This window comes from Bubalus kerabau, chromosome 3 (genome assembly GCF_029407905.1).
Source record: "Bubalus kerabau isolate K-KA32 ecotype Philippines breed swamp buffalo chromosome 3, PCC_UOA_SB_1v2, whole genome shotgun sequence".
Taxonomy (NCBI): Eukaryota; Metazoa; Chordata; class Mammalia; order Artiodactyla; family Bovidae; genus Bubalus; species Bubalus kerabau.
Window position 1 is genome coordinate 144,933,340 of NC_073626.1, and position 22,984 is coordinate 144,956,323.

Sequence of the window (22,984 nt, forward strand, 5' to 3'; positions counted from 1 at the left end):
TTCTGACCTTTCTAACAATAATGACAAAATTTCTAACAATAAAGACAAAAAGGGAAGCAGAGTGGGTTATATAATTTCAGCAAGTGGTAGTAGCTAAGGAGCCTTTAACTTTAATCAAGAAACGGGGATAGGGAGTTAAAATAGGCATGCTTTTTTGAAATATCTATATTATAGAATTTTCTTTTTAGTTTACATCTTTTAAGTATCAGTCTCTGTGCTGTATGTACTTTATATGTAGAGATATATTTTATTTTGATCTTAATAATAATTTGTTCAGTTCAGTTCAGTCGCTCAGTCGTGTCCAACTCTTTGCGACCCCATGAATCGCAGCACGCCAGGCCTCCCTGTCCATCACCAACTCCTGGAGTTCACTGAGACTCACGTCCATCGAGTCAGTGATGCCATCCAGCCATCTCATCCTCTGTCGTCCCCTTCTCCTCCTGCCCCTAATCCCTCCCAGCATCAGAGTCTTTTCCAATGAGTCAACTCTTTGCATGAGGTGGCCAAAGTACTTTAGTTTCAGCTTTAGCATCATTCCTTCCAAAGAAATCCCAGGACTGATCTCCTTCAGAATGGACTGGTTAGATCTGCAGTCCAAGGGACTCTCAAGAGTCTTCTCCAACACCACAGTTCAAAAGCATCAATTCTTCGGCACTCAGCCTTCTTCACAGTCCAACTCTCACATCCACACATGACCACTGGAAAAACCATAGCCTTGACTAGACAAACCTTTGTTGGCAAAGTAATGTCTCTGCTTTTGAATATGCTATCTAGGTTGGTCATAACTTTCCTTCCAAGGAGTAAGCGTCTTTTAATTTCATGGCTGCAGTCACCATCTGCAGTGATTTTGGAGCCCCCAAAAATAAAGTCTGACACTGTTTCCACTGTTTCCCCATCTATTTCCCATGAAGTGATGGGATCAGATGCCATGATCTTCGTTTTCTGAATGTTGAGCTTTAAGCCCACTTTTTCACTCTCCACTTTCACTTTCATCAAGAGGCTTTTGAGTTCCTCCTCACTTTCTGCCATAAGGGTGGTGTCATCTGCATATCTGAGGTTATTGATATTTCTCCCAGCCATCTTGATTCCAGCTTGTGCTTCTTCCAGCCCAGCGTTTCTCATGATGTACTCTGCATATAAGTTACATAAGCAGGATGACAATATACAGCCTTGACGTACTCCTTTTCCTATTTGTGAAAGTTTGCAAATTAGGGTATAGCTAAGGAAATACTGATATTCAATATGCAAGATAATATAAAAGTTTGTCATTAAAGGAATTTGAATATGTGACTATTTATGGTAAAATATGTTAGAATTATAATCAGGCTAATGTCCTAAGATTAGTTTTTATGAAAAGATATACTGTATTTTTGGTCATTTATTTGGTATTAGTGGATATCTTCTAGAAGACTGCCTGAGGTAATTTTTAATTGTGGAAATCACTTTTGTTTTTTTTAAGTAATTACTCTCTGTCTCCAAGTAGACTTTAAGATGCTTGAGGAGTGGAACTCTATATTATCTACTTATAAATCCCCTATTTACTTAGCCCAGTACTTTGAATGTGGTCTGTTGTAATAAATACGGCAGGTCTGTGTTTCTGAATGGACTTGAGCCCACAGTTGTTGGTCTTTCATTTCTTTTCTAGGGTTTGGTCCTTAGTTTTGTATGAGGAACATTATTTTAATAGATCATCTGTAGTGCTAATATGGGCTTCCCAGGTGGTGTAGTGCTAAAGAATTTGCCTGTCAATGCAGGAGACACGGATTTGATTCTTGGGTTAGGAAGATCCCCCTGGAGTAGGAAATGGCAACTCACTCCAGTATTAATTGCCTAGAAAATTCCATGGACAGAAGAGCCTGGCTACTAGCTAGTCAAACCATTAGGAGTGTCTGCTTTATGAAACCAAATAAAGATCAGCCGTTGCTTTTGATGACCATTTACTTGTTTGGTAGTCTCAGCAGTGTTGGTAAGTGTTTGTTACCTGATAAATTATGTGGCAAATGTGCTGAGATTAGTTAAATCGATTATGTATATGGAGAAAGCTTGACTGGCATTGAAAATACATTCGGGTGACCTTTAGTATAAGGGATTATTAAGCATTTCTTTTTCTGGCTATTTTATTGATATTTTTAATAATGGAAAATCATTTTCTTTTTGACCACTGATAGGCTTAATATTTAAAAACAGGTTTATTAAGGTATAATTTATATAATAGCATGAAATTCACTCATTTTAAGTGAAGAGTTATTTTTTTTCTGATAAATTTTACAAAGCTGTGCAGACATTACCACATGTAATTTTGGAATAGTCCAGATAAAAATCATGTATCCATTTGCAGTCAGTCCTCATCCTTAGTTTAATATGGCTAATGATGTTAGGTTTAGCATTTTACAATTTGCTGTAAAATATGGTAGAAGGGGATACTGTAGAATTTCCAAAAATTATTCAGCCTTCTAGGTTTGTTGATTTCTTTATTTTTAATTTTTAATAATTTAGAGCATGGACATTTTTCTGATGATATTTGTTAATTCAGACATTAATATTCCATAGAGTGATGAGAATAATTTGTATAAGAGGGTATTGCTTTTGAGAAATGTGTATTCAGTAAGTTTGCTTCTTGTTTGGAAGTTAACAAACTAATAGAAAATATTACTAAATATGTACAAAATTTCTCAGTTACCCACACCTTGTTAGGAATTTAGTAGGGAAATTTAAAGTGGCTTTCAAAAAGACTATAAAGGCTTTTGTAATAATTTTTTGCAAAGATTATCATGTAACGAATTTGTCATTTTTTCCTTTGTTTTAGCCTCTCAGAATCAAGAACGTCTCTGTGCATTTAAAGATCCATATCAACAAGACCTTGGGATAGGTGAAAGTAGAATCTCTCATGAAAACGGAACAATATTATGCTCAAAAGGTAGCACCTGCTATGGCCTTTGGGAGAAATCAAAAGGGGACATCAATCTGGTAAAACAAGGCAAGTAATACTTTTCTTACCTGAAATAACTGTTTCATACAATTGAAGATTATCTAAAAAGGGCATGGAGATGGAGTATAACACTGCAGGAGAACAGTACATTTAAAGGTATGTATTCATGTATGTATTCCCAAACAAGCTCCAAATTTACAAAGGGTAATTGATTTTTAGCTTATTTTAATAGTATGTTATTACAATGTTAATAATATAATAACATTCTATGAAGTTTAGAAAATACAGAAAACTGTAAGAGAAATAAATGTCTACAATTCCATACCTATAAAAATTTTTTTAAACTATATTGGTTTATTCCCTTCAGATACTACATTTGTACTCCTATGTTATATGTTTGTGTAGTTTTTTTTCCAAATTATGGTAATACTTTATAAAAAACTTAATATACAGTTTTCCCATTTTCAATTATATCATGGATATTTTCCTGTCTTTAAATATTCTTTGAGAACACCTTCAACATCTGTATAGTATTTCATTGTATACATGTATCTCAGTTTACTTACACATTACTCTTTTGTTGGACATTATGTTGTTGTCTGGTTTTCATTGTAATATAATGCTTCAGTGAATATCTTTGAACATAATTCTTTGTATCTCGAATAGACTTTAAAAAAAAAATGTTATTTATGACTGCATTGAGTTTCCTTTGCGGTGCATGGGCTTTTCTCTAGTTTCAGCGAGCGGGCGTCCCGCTCACTGTTGCACTGCATTGGGCTTCTCATCGCGGTGGCTTCTGTTGTGGAGCATGGACTCAGAGAGCACAGGTTCAGTAGTTGTGGCTCATGTGCTTAGTTGCCCGTGTCATGCAGGATCCTCCCGGATCAGGGATCGAACCTGTGTGTCCTGCATTGGCAGTCAGGTTCTTTACCAACTGAGCCACCAGGGAATCCCCAGAACAGACTTCTTCTTTTTTTTTTTCTAAACACCAAAAATATTTTGTATTGGTATATAGCTGATTAACAATGTAGCGGTAGTTTCAGGTGAACAGCAGAAGGCCTTAGCCATACATATAGAATAGACTTCTTGAAGTACAATTTTTAGATTATCAAACATGAATACTTTAAAGGCTCTTCATAAAAACTACCATGTAACTTTCTAAAAATGTTGTATATGTTTACATTCCCTCCAGCACTGTATGAGAGAATTACTGAATCCTTGTTATCATTATATATCATTATTTTAAAAACCAGAACAATTTAATAGATAGAAAAGTATTCCTATAGATGTTTTAATAATAAATTCTTCGATTAATTATGATGTGAAACATTTTATTAATGGCTTTTTCCTCCCACAAATGCCTTTTTATGCTCTACCTTTTTCTGTTATTTAAAAAAATGTGGTTTCCTTTTGGTTTGCAAGAGAGTTTTATAACTTATTTGTACTCCATCACATTGTTGGCAGTTTGTTTGTTGTTTTCCTTTTAGTTCTTTCTAATCCTACAGACTCTTAACTTGTTTACATTAATATCTACTTGTAGGATGTTGGTCTCACATTGGTGATCCCCAGGAGTGTCACTATGAAGAATGTGTAGTAACTACCACCCCACCCTCAATTCAGAATGGAACATACCGGTTCTGCTGCTGTAGCACAGACTTGTGTAATGTCAACTTTACTGAGAATTTTCCACCTCCAGATACAACACCACTCAGTGAGTAAAGTAACATACTTTTTCCTGAAAATTCCTTTCTCCAAAGATTTTCAGAATTTAAATTATTATACAAATATTCAAGTTTGGCCAAAGTAAAAGGGAGAGAGTTCCAGAATAATGAGAGTACATCTAGCTAACGGCTGAAATCGAAAAAAGGTTCACCAGGATTTCCAAGATATGAATCAAAATATAATACTTTCCAACTATATTTTGAAGGGAGTGACAACATTAAGAATACAACATGTGTGCCTACTTTTTACCCAGCACTCCCATTTGTGGGAAATTGATCTTTGAAGACATACCCCCAACAGTATTAAACGCATATGCATGAAGTATCTGTTGCAGTGTTGTGTGTAACTGCATAGTATTGAAACCACGTAAAAGCCTAAGAATAGAAGATTGATTGAAATCCACTATGGTATGTACGTGTAATGGAGTACTAATTTTACAGCTATATTTGGAGGTAATGTTAGGTGTGTAATAAGCTTATACAATATGCTGTCTTTTATGTAAAACAGAAAGCTTATCATTACAAAAAGAAGTGAAGAAAGGATAAACCAGAAAACAGTGACGTTGGTTACTTACAAGGGTTGGAGGGAATGGAGCAAAAAGGATACAGGGAAAAAGAGTCCTCTGAACATAGCTTTATGCATGTAGTTTTGAATTTTGGAATCCTGTTGCTAATCTGTGTGTGTAAAAGTATAACTAAGTCATTAAGGATGGGAAGGGGGTGCAATTCCAAACTCAAAGCAAATGAGCCCAGCTGTATTTCACATAAACATTGTAATCACACTTAAGGGGAAACGAAAGAACTAAGCATTTTACTAAAATGGTATTTGACTGTATATACTCTTTGATGCAAGATGTGATGTAAGAGATAGTGGGGGTAATTGCAAATAAATACTAATCTCTTGAGAAGATTTTATAGTCCGTAGTGTCGACAAAGCAGTTCTGAAATTGTAGATATATTTGTATTATAGGATTAAGAAAATGAATGTAGGTGTTGATACTCTTGGGAGCTCTTGTTCTCACTGAAGGAAATAAGGAAACATAGTTATAGATGTGGAAATAAAAGAGAATCCTAAGTGAATAGATTGTAGTTCAAAATATAATTAGGGACATATGCCTTTAAGAATATCCACATATATGTGTTATATGCATTTATATGAAGCTGTGTGTGTGTGTGTATTTGTGTGTGTATACATACATACCTTCCTACATATATTTCTTACCTTTGTTTGTTGACAAGAATAAGAAACAAAAGCACTCCAGTAACTATAAGTGTACATAACACACAGATTTAGTTTCTACTATGACTCCCCACAATTCCAAACTGAAAGCAAATGAAGCCAGTTGTATTTCATATAAACACTCAGCAAGGAGATCAAACCAGTAAATCCTAAAGAAAATCAGTCGTGAATATTCATTGGAAGGACTGATGCTGAAGCTGAAGCTCCAATACTTTGGCCACCTGATTCAAGAGGATGAGATGGTTGGATGGCATCACTGACTCGATGGACACAAGTTTGAGCAAGCTCTGAGAGTTGGTAATGGACAGGGAAGTCTAGTGTGTTGCAGTCCATCTGGTCACAAAGAGTCAGACACAATTGAGCGACTGAACTGAACTGGACTGATGACTCCTCAGTCAATGAAACTTGGGCTCCTTGGAAAAATGACTTATTCTAGGATTGGTGCAGTATAGGTACAAAATAAGCCTGCAACATCTTGTAACACTAGAAAGTAAGGAAAGAAGTACCCCCTCAAAGAATGGAGACTTGTCAAAGTAATCAGCTTGAAGGATCCTCCCATGAGCTACGTTTGAGATCCTTGTAGTGCTAAAAACTACAGTATTAAGTTATAAACCTTTGGAGGGAAAATGAATTAGTTCTCTGTTGATAGCAGAGAGAGAGAAGATAGGGCAGTTGTTTATAGTAGAATGCCAAGTGGTAAATCGAGAAGTTAGAAAATTATCATTATGCAGCTATCATTCCAAGTATTGGGTCAGGCAAGAATCATCAAATAATCTCAAATCTAGGGGGCAGTCAGTAAAGACAGAGGGTATTTGAATTTATAATTTCTCCAACATATATTGCAAGGGAAAAATTAGTAATTATGGAGTGAGAAAATTGGACAGTACCTTAGCCAGGTATTAATAGTGTCATTAATGAAGGGCAGATGGACATCCATGATACCCTGAGGACACAATGTGCTAATACAGTACTGTATTTCAACCAAGAATGCATATCCTGAATCTAATCACAAAGGTAAATCAGGCAGGTCATAAATTAAGAATGTTCTGTTACAAAAAGGGAGTTTGTTTCCCTTAAAAATGTCAGTTCAGTTGCTCAGTCGTGTCCAACTCTTTGTGACCCCATGAACTGCAGCATGCCAGTCTTACCTGTCTGTCACCAACTCCCAGAGTCTGCCCAAACTAATATCTGTCGAGTCAGTGATGGCATCCAACCATCTCATCCTCTGTCATCCCTTTCTCCCAATTCTTATATAAGAGTTTTTGTAAGTTTAACATAACCTCTAATTTAAAGATTAAATTTTTTTTGGTTTGGGGCCCGAAATATTAACATTTGACATTTATTGTCTACCAATATACTAATAGGCAAAAAGTTACAGGAAGATCAGCTGTAAGTTAAGTGTGACTGGTTCCTAAAAAATTTAGTGGAATAGGAAATCCACTGATGCTTTTGTTGAGGCATATGTGAAATGTCTGTTTTAAAATAATTAAATACCAGCAGTTAATTATTAATGTTGAAAAAAGTTATATGAGCATTATTATATGCCATAAAAATTAAGATTCTATTTGGACTATAGATCACCAATGATTTCTAGCTAGTTAGGATGCTAGCTCTTTGGTTCCAAGCATTTTTCCTCCAATCACAGCATCTGAAATATAGTTTTCTATATATTGTATTTCTTCTTTAAGAAGAATTATTACCGTTGAAAAAGAAAAATAGCTTCTGATATTTATTTATTTATAGCTTCTGATATTTAGAAATGCATGTCAGATATTTTGCTATAACCCCTGATCTTGGATTGTTGGCAACATTTAGCATGTGTTCAGACTGAGTCACATTATCGGATAATTCTCCAAAATAAAATGGCTAGAGATTAGGAGATTTATGGATTGATTGATAACTCGTGTAGATCTTTGCTCCTCAGTCACTTTTTTCAAAGATTTTTCTCTTCTACTAATAAGTCTGTTTTAGTTGTCTCTCTCTCTTAGGGGGATAGGTACCTGATTTTAACTATTTGTATTTTAAAAATGAGAAAGTACGAGAATCTTAAAAAACACTATCCAATAGTTCTGTACCTGTTTATGCATTATTATAAGTAAACCTGGTTCTAGACATAGTTATGGATTTCAGGAAGATTAGGTACTCTTCTTCCGTCAAGATCTCCTTTTCTGTGGCCCTTTCCTTTCTCTTAGGAAACCGTCCGTGTTTTGTGCACAGTATGATAGGTTAACTTTTGATGTACTTTGTTACCTTCCCCCATCTGCATATGCTGATCTTAATTCTATTTCCTTTTGGCCTTAAGACATTAGTGTTAGATATTTATTCAATGAGTATTGCTTCTTAAAATATTACTTGCGGTAAACTTTAGATTCTTAGAGAATGTTTTTTTCAGATAGGATACATCTACTAATAAAATTTGAATTCAGTCTATCAGGATTATGCAATTGATAGAGCAATTTCAGTAAACATATTAAAGGGACTCCAGGCCTTTATTACATAGGGAAATTGAAACTAGCTAAATAACATTTTTTGAGTACTCATTAAGGGCTCTGTATACATTAAGCATTTGCATTTAACCCTTACAGAAACATATGAAATGGTTCCTGTTACATTCTTGTTTCACATGGACAACACCGAGGCAAAGATATGTAATTTACCAAGTTACACAGCTAGTAAGTGGTAGAGCCAAGATTTCAGACCAGATGTTTTGACTCCAGAGTATGTGTTACTAAACATTACTTTCTATTAGTTTTAACCATTACTGTCCATACTCAGTTATCCTTAACCATTACTCTCTACACACAAATGTGGACAAATTAATACTTGTTTGTTCATTCATTTGGTAGAATGAAAAGATTTTTTTTGAGCATGCTTATGACATTTTCCCCAAATTCAAGGACATCTATTTTTCTTTGTATCATCTCATTAAAAAATACTTAGAAGTATTTTAAGGGAAATTTCTCATCAACTGTAAATGGAAATCCAGTATGGTAAGTAGAAGGTGTTGTAAGTATTATAAGAAAGAAGAACTTTAAAATCACTTATTTATATCACCTCACACCAGTCAGAATGGCCATCATCAAAAAGTCTACGAACAGTAAGTGCTGGAGAGGGTGTGGAGAAAAGGGAATGCTTTTGCATTGTTGGTGGGAATGTAAACTGATATAGCCACTATGGAAGATGGTATGGAGATTACTTTAAAAACTAGGAATAAAACCACCATATGACCCAGGAATCCCACTCCTAGGCATAAACCCTGAGAAAACCAAAATTGACAAAGACAGATGTATCCTATTGTTTATTGCAGCACTACTTACAGTGGTGCCAGAACATGGAAGCAAACTAGATGTCCATCGATAGGTGAATGGATAGAGAAGTTTTGGTATATATACACAATGGTATATTACTCAGCCATAAAAGGAAATACATTTAGACAGAAAACAACAAAATTCTATAAAATGATTATCCTTCAATTAAAAAAAAGTATAAAAAAACAGCATAAAAAAAAGGGAATGCATTTGAGTCTGTTCTGATGAGGTGGATGAACCTAGAACCTGTTATACAGAATGAAGTGAGTCAGAAGGAGAAAGATAAATGTCATATTCTAACACATATATACCGAATCTAGAAAAATGGTACTGACGAATTTATTTACAGGACAGCAAAATAGACTTATGGACATGGGGAGAGGGGAGCAGAGGGTGAAATGTATGGAAAGAGTAACATGGAACTTACATTATCATATGTAAAATTGATAGACATCAGGAATTCGGGAATTTGCTGTATGGCTCAGGAAACTCAAACGGGCTCTGTATCAACCTAGAGTGATGGGATAGGAGATGGGAGGGAGGTTCAAAAGGGAGCGGATATATGTATACCTATGGCTGATTCATGTTGAGGTCTGGTGGAAAACATCTGTAAAGCAATTATCCTTCAATAAAAAAATAAATTTTAAAAATTACTTATTTAATTGTAAATAAGTTGAAAGTAAATTACTTAATTAGCTAGATATTGTTGCCTATCAAATTGTCTGAAACTTCAGGCTTGCTTTCTTTGTGTTAAAGAAGAGAATAGCAAATGTTTGTTAGGTAATAGAATTAAACTGTCACCAAGTTGAGATTTTATTTTTTAATAACCAGACAAAAAGGAAGAAAGAAACTCCACTAATATATGTCCATGTAGCACCTACAAAGTCTGACACTTTAGGAAAGTGAACTATATTATTTTGAGTTTTTTCCAACCATGAGGGACTTTGTGGTACTTCAGATCAGATCAGATCAGATCAGTTGCTCAGTCGTGTCCGACTCTTTGTGACCCCATGAATCGTAGCATGCCAGGCCTCCCTGTCCATCACCAACTCCCGGAGTTCACCCAGACTCACGTCCATCGAGTCAGTGATGCCATCCAGCCATCTCATCCTCTGTCGTCCCCTTCTCCTCCTGCCCCCAATCCCTCCCAGCATCAGAGTCTTTTCCAATGAGTCAACTCTTCGCATGAGGTGGCCAAAGTACTGGAGTTTCAGCTTTAGCATCATTCCTTCCAAAGAAATCCCAGGGCTGATCTCCTTCAGAATGGACTGGTTGGATCTCCTTGCAGTCCAAGGGACTCTCTCTGTTTAAAAAGAAAGCCAGTCTTTGAAGTAAATGAATTTGTATCTACAGTATTCTTTTATTTTCTTAAACCCTCAGTTCACCCTTTATGTGTTTGTAAATTCCAAGAGTTTGAAAGAAGTATATAATTAATGCAGTATTTGCAGTTATTTTAGAAAAGTTTCTTGATAACACTTCTGGAATTGGTGTAATTAACCTCCCTAACTGTAAACAAGATAATTAAGTTAGTAGAAAAGCAGGCAAAAATTTGTCATTTAGAAGAATTAAACTTTATTCACTGTGTTTAGTATTGGAAGTTCTTGGATGAAAGTCAGTATAAAAATGTAGAATACTTTTCTTTTATGTATGTTATTCATTAAGTTGATGGTTAGATCAGGTTGATAATAAAGTTTAAACTGCAAAAAAAAAAATAAAGATTGAACTGCATCTAATGCTATGTTTAAGAAATTCTAATTTATGCTGTGCTGTTTGTTAAGATTAGAAATTCTAATTTCAGCATCTGGCAGCAAATGTCTTTATGTCACACTAAGCTAGAAACGAAAGCCTACATCCAGAGACACTGACATTGGCATAGGGCCACAGGTAGATTTTTAGCTATTATGAATTTATAGTGATTTTTTTCAGTTTTTACTGCTTCTGTGACAGCATTAAAGCAATTGAGTAGACAGAAAATGGGTAATAAGAATGTCTTAAAAATTTTTTATGCTTAACACTTCATGAAGCATTTTAGTAAGAATCAAAACAAAATATGTTGTTCCTTTTTATACTTACTAAAAATATTATTAGACATAATACACTACCATATGTAAAATAGTTTGCCAGTGTGAATTTGTTGTATGACTCAGAGAACTCAAACCGGGCTCTGTGATAACCTAGAGGGGTGGGAGGTGGGAGAGAGGTTCAAAAGGGAGGGGGCGTATGTATACCTATGGCTGATTCGTGTTGATGCATGGCAGAAACCAACACAATGTTGTAAAGCAATTGTCCTTCAAGTAAAAATAAATAAATTTAAACATTAAAAAAATACTAGTGGAGAAGAAGTGGCACAAAGGAAATAGAGGAATGCATTCCTGTAGAAAATATTAATTCTTTAATGCTGTAGTTGTTGTTTAGTTGTTAAGTCGTATCTGACTCTTTGTGACCCCATGAACTGTAGCCCTCCAGGCTCCTCTGCCCATGAGATTTTCCAGGCAAGAATACTGAAGTGGGTTGCCATTTCCTTCTCCAGGGGATCTTCCCCACCCAGGGATCGCACCCAAGTGCATTGGTAGGCAGATTCTTGACCACTGAGCCATGAGGGAAGCCCCGTGGTAAGAATATAATCGACTATAATAACAAGATTCTATTTATACATGTTATATGTTCTTGGTCAGACAGTTTTGATTCTGAAGTTTTGCTAGCTCTACCCTATTGAAAGTCCATCCCATTCCATGTTTACCAACTTGACCCTGACTCTAAAAAAGAATAGAGTGATATTTAAAAATAAATGTCTTCTGAGATACCAATGTGGATATTGATCAAGAAATAATTTCCATGTCTTCATTTCAATAACTACAGTAAATTTTCTTGTCTTTTATGATTTCCAGTTCCATACGTGTTCTGTACCTGTTGGCCTGCACTAACTGGGCTTCATTTTCTTGTTGTATCTCTTTGAGTACGGAGAACTTTTTGCATCTTTTCATATGGAAGAACTCATTATTCTTAAATCCATAAATATTTAGAGGTTTCAGATGTCAGCATATCGTAAAAAGTAGAGTTATAGATACATGAAAATTTTCCAGCACATCCAAAACCAAGATGAAACTGGGTTACAGGACTCTTTTATCAGTAGAAATTAATAAGAGGCCAGACACGAAATTCAGGCAAGGCTTTATTGGGACTTCTGTTGCAGCAGGAGGGAGTGAAAATAAGTTAAATGTTCCCTTGCTCCTTCCCTGAGGGTCAAAGGATGGGACCTGGTCCCTTTTAGGGGTGGGTCCACAAGTCCGGCCAGGGGCGTGTTGGGGTGGCTTACTCATCGCATTGGTGGCGCATTGTACAGGGGTCACTTGCAGTACCCTGCTTTTGCTCCTGCCTCCTCAGAAGTGGCAGTTGGGTTTTTCATCTTTTTTGTATCTTCTTGTTCATAATTTCCCCCATCTGTGAATGCATGCAGTTATTTTTAAGGCCCTTTTGGTTTGTTTGTATTTTGTTGCTCAAAGAGACACTGGTCCAGTTGCAGGCCTGCAGCAAAAGGTCCCAGGTTCCAGCCTATCTCAAAACCAGCTGTGGTTTGTATGCTGCTAAGTCACTTTGGTCGTGTCCGACTCTGTGTGACCCCATAGGCAGCCACCAGGCTCCCCTGTCCCTGGGATTCTCCAGGCAAGAACACTGGAGTGGGTTGCCATTTCCTTCTCCAATGCATGAAAGTGAAAAGTGAAAGTGAAGTTACTCAGTTGTGTCCGCCTCTTAGCGACCCCATGGACTGTAGCCCACCAGGCTCCTCCGTCCATGGGATTTTCCAGGCAAGAGGACTGGAGTGGGGTGCCATTGCCTTCTCAGGTGGTTTGTATAGCAGCTGTCTTTAAAATAATATGTTGGTTTTTAAAAAATTGAGATATTATTGACATATATAACATTATATTTAGTTTCATATGTTCAACATAATCTTTATAGTAATCTTGACATTCTCTGTGCATGCATGATGAGTCACTTCAGTTGTGTCCAACTCTTTGTGACCCTATGATTTTTGCTCACCAGGCTCTTCTGTCCATGGGATTCTCCAGGCAAAAATACTGGAGTGTGTTGCCTTTTCCTCCTCCAGGGTATCTTCCCTATCCAGAGATTGAACCTGTGTCTCTGACGCCTACCTACATTGGCCGGCGGGTTGTTTTTGTTTTAATATTCCACATAAAAGATCATATGGTATTTCTCTTTCTCTGATTCATTTTACTTTGCACTGTGCTCTCAAACGTGCATCCGTGTTGTTGCAAATATATTTCCTTCCTTTTTTATGGTGAATATGTATGTATGTATGTATGTGTGCGTGTGTATACACATGTATCATATTTTTTTATCCATACATTCATCAGTAGATACTTAAGTTGTTTCCATATCTTGGCTATTAAAAATAATGCTGCAGTGAGCATGGGGTGCATGTATCTTTTTGAGTTGATGTTTTCATTTTCTTCAGACGTAAGTATCCAGAAGTGGAGTTGCTGTGTCATATGTTACTTCTAGTTTTAATTTTTTGAGGAAACTCCATACTGTTTTCCGCAGTATCTGCATCAATTTTCATTTCCACTAACAGCATACAGCGTGTTCTTTCTCAGCACTTCGCCAACACTTGTTATTTCTTGTCCTTTTGATAAAAAATGTTGGATAGTAGCATGGAGATGTAGTCACCCTAATATGTTTATCACTGGACCATTTTTTGGCTTTCCCTTTTTTTCTTTCAATTATTTACTAACTACTATAAAGGCTTAACTAATTTTTTAAAATTAAAAATTTTTTTCATATTCTTGCCACTTACTTCAATTACCTTTTAATCCTAGGCTACATCCACAAGACCTCAGTCTTTTCCATTATATATCCCTATTTTTTTCTAGTTATTCTTCTGTATTTCAAGATGTTGAGTAATTTGTTACATTAATTAAAAATCAATTGATAGAAAGAAAGACTGACATAGCTTGGTGAAAATGGCTTACCCAACTAGATCTGTTGGTTTAAAGTTATGAGAAAGCAGTGTTTAAATGGTTATATGTATCCTATTGACCCCAATTTTGAAGTGTTTTATGATGGTGAAAAGTGGCACTTTTTTTTTTTAAATTGAACAATAGTTGATTTATAATTCTGTTCTGGTTTCAGGTATACACAAAGTAATTTGATTATATGTTTATATATAGTCATATATTTATATTCTTTTTCAGATTCTTTTCCATTATAGTTTATTACAAGGTATTGAATATAGTTCCCTATGCTGTACAGTAAATCTTTGTCATTTATCTGTTTTATGTATAGTGGTGTGTATCTGTTAATCCCATACTCCTAATTTATCACCCCCCTTCCCCTTTGGTAACCATAAGTTTGTTTTCTACATCGGTGAGTTTGTTTCTGTCTTGTAAATAAGTTCATTTGTATTATTTTTTAGATTCCACATATAAGTGATAAAATATTTGTCTTTCTGACTTAATTTACTTAGTATGCTCATCACTAGCTCCTTCCGTGCTGCAAATGGCAATAAAAAATAGCATTCTTTAATTTCAGTTTCTATTAATATTGGCACAGAGATTAAAAGCCTGCTGTTCAATTCAAAATTTAGGCTTTCTATTTCAGAATTTATGGGGCATTTTTTTCTGGCTGTCTTTGTTTTTTTGTTATTGTTCTTTGTTTTTTGGTTTCTGTTGCTGTTGTTACCATGGAAAAGAATTTTGCCTGCTAATTTTTATGTGTGATTTTAAGAGAAATTTTTACATATTTTTCCCCAATAGAAATTTATACGTATATTTAAAAGAGTTGTTTACAATTATTTCACTATAAGGACTTCTCTTTTTCTATCTGTCCTGAGTTCCTCCATGCTAATTTGGGGACGATTTTGTCTGCCACAGTGCATTTTATTAAGTAGAGGATCACTTATTTTCCTTTTTTAAAAAAATCAATCAGACACATCTTAGTGCCCTTCAACCTAGCAAGTCACATGGTATTTCTAGCTGCCAGAACTGCTGACCAGAGGTCATTGCTTGGAAGTGAAGGAAAAGGAAATTGAGCTTATTATTTCCTTTATCATAAACTAAAAATATACTTAAATAAATGCTAATAGTACCTGTAAAACATTTTTATAACTACTAGAAATTATGTTACTGAGTTCTGGTCTTTATGTATATGTATATATCCTGGATTTTAAAAATAAAATGTTAACTTTGAAAAAAGTGAGAACTGTCCTCGTAGAGTGGTTTTTTTTTTAATTGTGGCAACATACACGTAACATAAAATTGACCATCTTAACCATTTTTAAATGTATAGTTCAGTTCAGTATTGTTATTCAACTAGTCTCCAGATCTCTTTTCATCTTGCAAATCTGAAGCTCAGAAAAGTTAAATAAAATGTTGATCTTTGGAGAGTATTACATGTCTTACTCCAGAAAACAACCAAAGTGCTGTGTTTTAAATAAACGAATACCGTTTATTTTTCCAGTTTTAATAGTTCAGTCTGTAGTTAATAGCAGGGTTATAGGCATTTCTTATATAGCCTCTTGTTTGTATGTTAATATGTCTATAATTGTGAGAAAAACAGGTAAAAGTAGAAAAAAAATTTTTTCTAAACTATTCCTAAATGTCTAATTTTTAGATAACCAAAAGTTGTGCATATTGCACACAGGTATTTAATATGTTACAGTAGAAGGTATACTTATATATTTGTCAACTGTTGCCAATAATCCTTATTCAGTAAGCCACCTCTGAGTTCACTGGCCTTAACAACAAGCATTTATTATGATCACCATTCTTGAAGATCTGCTGGATTTGCCTGATGCAGGCTGTACTCAGGTTCAGGTTGTAGGGTCAGTTCAGGCCTTCGCTGTCTGCGGCTCAGGATAAAGGGGCAGCATTCTACTCAAAATGGGCTAGTTGATCACAGGGAGCTCAAATAGAATTGCCCAAGCATATTTTAGATCCCTGTTAGTTTTATATATTTGCCAGCCTTCTGTTGTCCACGTAAGTCATGTGGCCAAATTCAATATCAACAGGTGGGGAAGTACATTCCATCTACCATGAGACCATAGGAGAATGTGAATATATTTGTTACAGCAAGAGAGATTTTTAGAAACCAAGAAGAGTTACTTTCTAAGCTTAAAAGGAAAATTTCTTTTCTTTTTTTTTTTTTTTAAAATTTTATTTTATTTTTAAACTTAACATAACTGTATTAGATTTGCCAAATATCAAAATGAATCCGCCACAGGTATACATGTGTTCAGCACCTATATATTTAGTACCAGCTCTTTTTTTTTCCTAATAAATTCCTCACTCCTTTTAAAATAAAATCTGTTGCATATAAGAATGGACATCCAAAATATACCCACAAGTGGTATAAATTAAAATTATTTTCACTCTGCTAGCTTTTACTACAGATATTCTAGTTAGGTTATTTTCTTCGTACTTTAAAATAGCCTATTAGTTACTGTACAGATCAATACTTGTAAAAATTAGGTTGGTATTTTTAATTGATTCTTGAAGTGGATCTGTCAAAGGATTAAGAGCTACTAAACAAGTCACTTATTTAAAGAGTAATATGTCTGCTTTCCAATTTGATAAAATACTAAGATATTTATAAAAAAATTGTTTTTATCTCACAGAGATTATATAATAAATATCTTTTGCTTTTGTTAGAAAACCTAGGTAGAGTTGTACTGAAACTACAATTTCTTACTTTCATTAGTGCTTCTAAGCGGGACAGTTCAGTTAAGTTGTTCAGTCGTGTCCCACTCTTTGTGACTCCATGGACTGCAGCACGCCAGGCTTCCCTGTCCATCACCAAGGCCCAGAGCTTGCTCAAACTCATGTCCATCGAGTCATTGATGCCATTCAACCATCTCATGCTCTGTCGTCCCCGTCTCCTCCTGACCTCAGTCTTTCCCAGCATCAGGGCTTTTCCAGTGAATCAGTTCTTTGCATCAGGTGGCCAAAGTCAGCTTCAGCATCAGTCCTTCCATTGAATATTCAGGACTGGTTTCTTAGGATGGACTCATTTAATCTCCTTGTAGTTCAAGGGACTCTCAAGAGTCTTCTCCAGCACCACAGTTCAAAAGCATCAATTCTTCGGGGCTCAGCTATTTTTATAGTCCAAGCAGGACATGTCAGTGCCTTTAAGACAAGTTTGCAGACAAAAATATGTTCAGGGAAAAGAAAGGAATGTAAAAGAGAAGGAAAGATAAAAAGACAAATTGTAAAAAGAAAGAGTTGAGGACGTAAGAAAGAGAAGTGTCTGTGTTGGAGAATAGTACAGTACCAGCCACAGATATTCTAAACTCCACTTTGGCTTCATCACTGCCCTAGGTATTGTGTAACTTTACCACCCTTCTCTCACTATCTGAGGAGTGGGGTTTGTAGGAACCGAGCAAATATCTATAAACAGTGCGAGTGGGAATAATCAATGATGGATGAGCTGATGATCTTTTCATGGAAGACCAGATGTGCTGTTTCAAAGGTCCTTTTTAAAGAATTGTCAGATAACATGGTAGGTGCTTTGAGGGATGAGGAAATAGTTTGGAAGTCATGAAATAGGTAAATTAAGGTTTTAGATATGTATTAAGGATGGTTTTCTGAATGGTGCTAATTACTGTCCAATAAGACATATTTACCTCTGTCCTATCCCTGGTGGCTTAGAGGGTAAAGCGTCTGCCTGCAATGCAGGAGACCCGGGTTCGATCCCTGGGTCGGAAAGATCCCCTGGAGAAGGAAATGGCAACCCACTCCAGTACTCTTGCCTGGAAAATCCCATGGACGGAGGAGCCTTGTAGGCTACAGTCCATGGGGTCACAAAGAGTTGGACACAACTGAGTAATGACACGTTTATCTCAATTGCCAAGCTTTTGTTTCTTCTCTGTTCTGCCCCAGTTCATGTTTTATTAACTCTGGCCTTTTTGGTTGCTGCTACTGCCTCTGCTGCCAAAACAGTAGAAACCGTGAGTTTTTCATTTGTCTGCTTGGTTTAATATTCTTCTCGTTAATAAAATTGGATAGTTTAAGAGTACTAAATATAAGTGAAATGTGTAATGTTTCTATGATGCTTGATAGGGATTACCTACAATGATCTTTTCATTATTATCATAACTCCTAGGCTCGTTGCAAGGAAAAATAACTTGTTATATAGAAGAGCAATCCTGAATGAATTTCATCTGCACGTATAGCACAGTTAAATCTTGAAAACGTTCTATCGAATAACAGATTCAAGGCACAAAAATTTTATTTATATGGAATAGAGAAATGGTCAAAACTAAGCAGGTAAAAAATATAATAGTATTATGAAAGCAAGGAAATGACCACAAAAGTTAGGATAATGGCTTTTTCTGGGAAGAAGGGTCATAGTAATGACCCAAGAGCAGGTAAGGGTTTTGGGGGAACCTAGATGTTCTATTTCTTGGCCTGCTGCTGCTGCTGCTAAGTTGCTTCAGTTGTGTCCGACTCTGTGTGACCTCATAGACAGCAGCCCACCAGGCTCCCCCGTCCCTGGGATTCTCCAGGCAAGAACACTGGAGTGGGTTGCCATTTCCTTCTCCAATGCATGAAAGTGAAAAGTGAAAGTGAAGTCGTTCAGTCCTGTTCGACTCTTCGTGACCCCATGGACTGCAGCCCACCCAGCTCCTCCATCCATGGGACTTTCCAGGCAAGAGTACTGGAGTGGGGTGCCATTGCCTTTTCCGTTTTTTTGGCCTAGGTGGTAACTATATGAGTATTTACTTCATGATAGTTCACCAACACTACATTTGTATTATGAACAGTTTTGTGTATGTGGATTATGTTTTGTAATAAAAATGGTTTAAAAGAAGGAAGCCAATTATCAGAAAAACTAGGAAACAAATTTAATAGGAAAAAAGATAGCTTTTCTTAATATGTCTTATTTTGCTTTCCTTATAAGAATGGGCACAAGTTATGATCATAATGAAAAGAACATCAGTCAGAGGGGCAGGAGTTATTTGTATAATGCAATTTATATTTTGTCTGGTTGGCAAATGACTGGAAGATACAACTTCCACTTTTATAGTCAGGTTATTTTATGGTCATTTTCTGAAGGATCTTTAGTATGAATTCTGGATTTCGAAGTATCATTTATATGCCAGTTAGAAAAATTGACTAGCGATCTCTTGAGTGATTTGACTTTTTGGTTTGATTCTGTATTGTGAGAATTTTAATTTGCTTTTGGTTTGTTTTACATAATGAATATTGGAATGACTAGATTTCTGTTGTAGGCTCAAATTATCTTTTCTCAATTAGGTTATTGATTTCTAAGAAATAGAAATAATTATTTTCAGAAGCTTTTGTGTGCAGTAATGATACTTTTGTTTTGTCATATCTATATGTAAAGCTGAAAAATAAAATCTGAAAAAAATAGAGACAATTACATCCTGGTAGAATTATACCAAAAATATTTTGAGAACATGTCTAATGATGTTTCTTTATACTTTTATGAAATTTTTTTAAAGGTAGCATAGTCTGCAAATTAATCTATATCTCCTGTTTAATTATATTTACTGAGAATTTTAACCTATTTATTTAAATGTTGATTTTAGACTTATTTAATGACTTTATTCCAGTGAAATATAATTAACTTTGTTAGTTTTAGTTTATTCCTTAATGAGAGAAGCATAATCCTGCAATTCAGTCTTTTCAATCACAAAGAAACTATTTTAAAGATATTAAAATTATTATAAAGACTTACAAGTTAAGTTTGATAGATTTTGAATACCTTTCCTTTGTTTTCTTTTAAAGTTTTTATAGGGAAGAGGGTTAATGCAGTTTGTTTTGCTTTCTGTCTGTCTTTAGTTTTCTGCTGTTCCTTTTATAATTCAGTCATAGAATGCCTAAACTCAACAGAATATGAAATGTTTTGTTTACTGTTGTGATTTGTTGTATTTGTTTCTTACAGGCTAGTTCTGTTTACAGTGATTAACAAGGCAAATTAAATTTAAAATGATCTTAAATATTCAAGTTTAAATACCATCTTGGGAAAAATAAGAAATCTGCCTCCATTCAGTTTGTTTTGGGGACATTAAACATAGACATTAATCTGATTATGATTATGGTATAGTTGCCATTCCAAACATAATTAAAACAAGTCAACATTGTTTATTCCTTGTAAAAATATTTGTTCAAAACACTGAGCTGCACGATATATCATCATTCCTGGAACAGTATTTAGCAATCTGAATTATTTTGCTAAGGAATTCATTTAACTCTGATCACATTAATTGTTTTGATTTTAAATGTTTTTCTCTGCTTTTATGAGAAGCACATGCTTAAATTTTTTTTAAACTTAATCCCTAATTTGCGTTTCCGCACTGAAGTTGTAAAAGATTAAGGAGCCAACATAACCAGTTTGTGTTATGTTTAAGATTTCCTTTGTTGCTTGTTGCACATGCAACAATGTTGTTCTTTCTTTGACACAGACCCAGACAAAGGCCAAGTGTAGCAAGGAAGCAGACAGCACGCCTCCAGTAGTGGCCCCTGCCTGGCTCCAGGATTTGTAAACAGAAACATCCCAGGCTCCAATGAGGCAGACAGCAGTTCCCTGTCTGTTCTGCATTCAGGAAGCGCTTGCTTTTACAAGCCCAGACATTGAACACAGGCATACATAGCAGTGTTTACATTTGGCTGAGTATTTAACTGAAAAAGCTAATAGGGAAGAAGAAGAGGGTGTATTAGAACTAGCGGGACACCACAATTTCGGGGATAGCTTATATATAGCATATATGTTTCTTTTAAATATATTTTATAAAAAGAAAAAAAGTTTGTAGCTTTTTTGGTAAATGCTTTTTTTATTACACACGTGTGTGAATACACATATTAAAATATTTTTCCTGGAAGTTTTTCATCGATTTCATATTTTACATCATGTGACATATCCTGAAAGCTTTTAATTTAAAATATTTAACAATTAGCATGATTTTAACATGTTTTAAAATCTATTTTAACACCCTTTTTCCTTACTATTATGTGGATTAATAATCTCAATTTTAGATTTTGCATTATTTTATGAAATGTTATGTTTAACTTTTTTGTGTGAATTTGAGAATAAAAGCAAAGAGAATGCTGAACCTTCAGAAAAAAAAAACTAGAAGAGTTAAACAGAATTTTGGAGTTAGAAGGACTTTGAAAGTCACCAAGTATAAATACCTTTTAAAAATGGTTTTATTTTAATAGCAAACTTATAGGAACAGCACGGAAGACAGACAACATTGCAATGTAGTACAACTCTGAAAGGTATAGTAAATGGGTGGAATGTACTGTATGATAATAATGTTACAAACACCATTCAGTTGCTGTCAATAAGAAGTTTGTTTAGTTTAAAAAAAAAAAATCCAAGTGGTGGCATTGTCCAGAAACATTTAACAGGTTTATTTATAACTGTTATGACATTGAACTGCTGACACTTGTTCACTGAGACATTTTGACTTGCATTTGTGCCTTTGTGTGTCCACATTTATATTAAAAATTGACATACAAGTTTAAATGGAAAAACTGCCAATACCTGATCTGTCCTCTACTTTTCCACTCAGAATCCTATCTTTTGACTCCACAGGAGGAAATGTCTAATATTCAGAATTATGAATAACAGGAAGGAGAGGGGGAAAATTTTTTTTTTTTTTTTTTTTGAGAATGAAATGTTTTCCATCAGAGTGGGTTCTTAAGCTCATTTTTCACACATGTAGCATACTGGTTGAATGTCTTTTGGCATAATTGTTACACATTTGGCATGGGTAACACACAGGTTGGTGTCTTCAGTAAAGGCCAAACACACAGGCTTCATTTGCTTCCTGCACTGTGAAACTGCAGATTTGTTTTGACTTCCTGGGTAATTCCTCATACCAGATATTGAAAGGAAAGTTAGGAAATCAAATTTCAGTGAACTCCTAATAATGTCTAATTTTAGGGACTGCTGCAGTACTGAGTCTCTATCAATTAATTTTCTTTACTATTAGCGGCCACAATAGATGCTACAAAATTTTTCTATTAAATTTTTTATATTTTTAGAAAAGTCCCTTAAACTTTTTAAAAAGTGTGTTTTCTTAAAATTTATATTCATTTATAACAAATTAAGCTGTTTTTAAAACCTGAGCTAGATTATAAAAACCTTAAGGCAAGCATATTGACAACATAAAAAAGAGATTGCAAAGGATGAGATGGAAAAATTGGAAATCAGATGCAGTAATCCAGCAAAACTCAAATGTGTGAGAATCCTTAATAGTCCTTGAGAATATCACCATAGACTAGTGGACATCCAAAATTATGGCCCAGTCATGTAGAAATTTGCTCCAGTAATGTTTAGTTTGAGAAGGCATAAAAAATACACACTTTACTTTTAAGAGCATTTTATACAAAATGCTTTAAGTTAAATATTTAATTGTAGATACTATCTTTTTTTAAAATTGTATTTATTTTTAATGGATTGCGATTGCTTTACAGTATTGGTTTGATTTCTGTCATACATCAACATGAATTAGCCATATGTGTACATATTCCCCTCCCTTTTGAATTTCCCTCCCACGTCCCACCCTTTCCCAGAGTTCCTTGAGTCATACAGCAGATTTCCATTGTCTATCTATTTTACATAGGTTAGTATATATGCTTCCATGCTACTCATTGTCTTTTTTTTTTTTTTTTTATTTTAAAAAAATTTTATTTTATTTTTAAACTTTACAATATAGTATTGGTTTTGCCAAATATCGAAATGAATCCACCACAGGTATACATGTGTTCCCCATCCTGAACCCTTCTCCCTCCTCCCTCCCCAT

The 22,984-nt window shown here is 35.0% G+C and overlaps 1 protein-coding gene across 2 annotated transcripts in view; it reads left to right on the forward strand.

Moving 5' to 3' along the window:
- BMPR2 (bone morphogenetic protein receptor type 2) overlaps positions 1-22,984 on the forward strand; it is a 156,643-nt gene that overhangs the window by 88,817 nt on the left and 44,842 nt on the right. For both annotated transcript variants that reach the window (XM_055573126.1, XM_055573125.1), the window contains 2 exons: positions 2,807-2,977; positions 4,470-4,640. In XM_055573126.1, the coding sequence (XP_055429101.1) occupies positions 2,807-2,977; positions 4,470-4,640 (342 nt within the window). The remainder of the gene's footprint in view (positions 1-2,806; positions 2,978-4,469; positions 4,641-22,984) is intronic.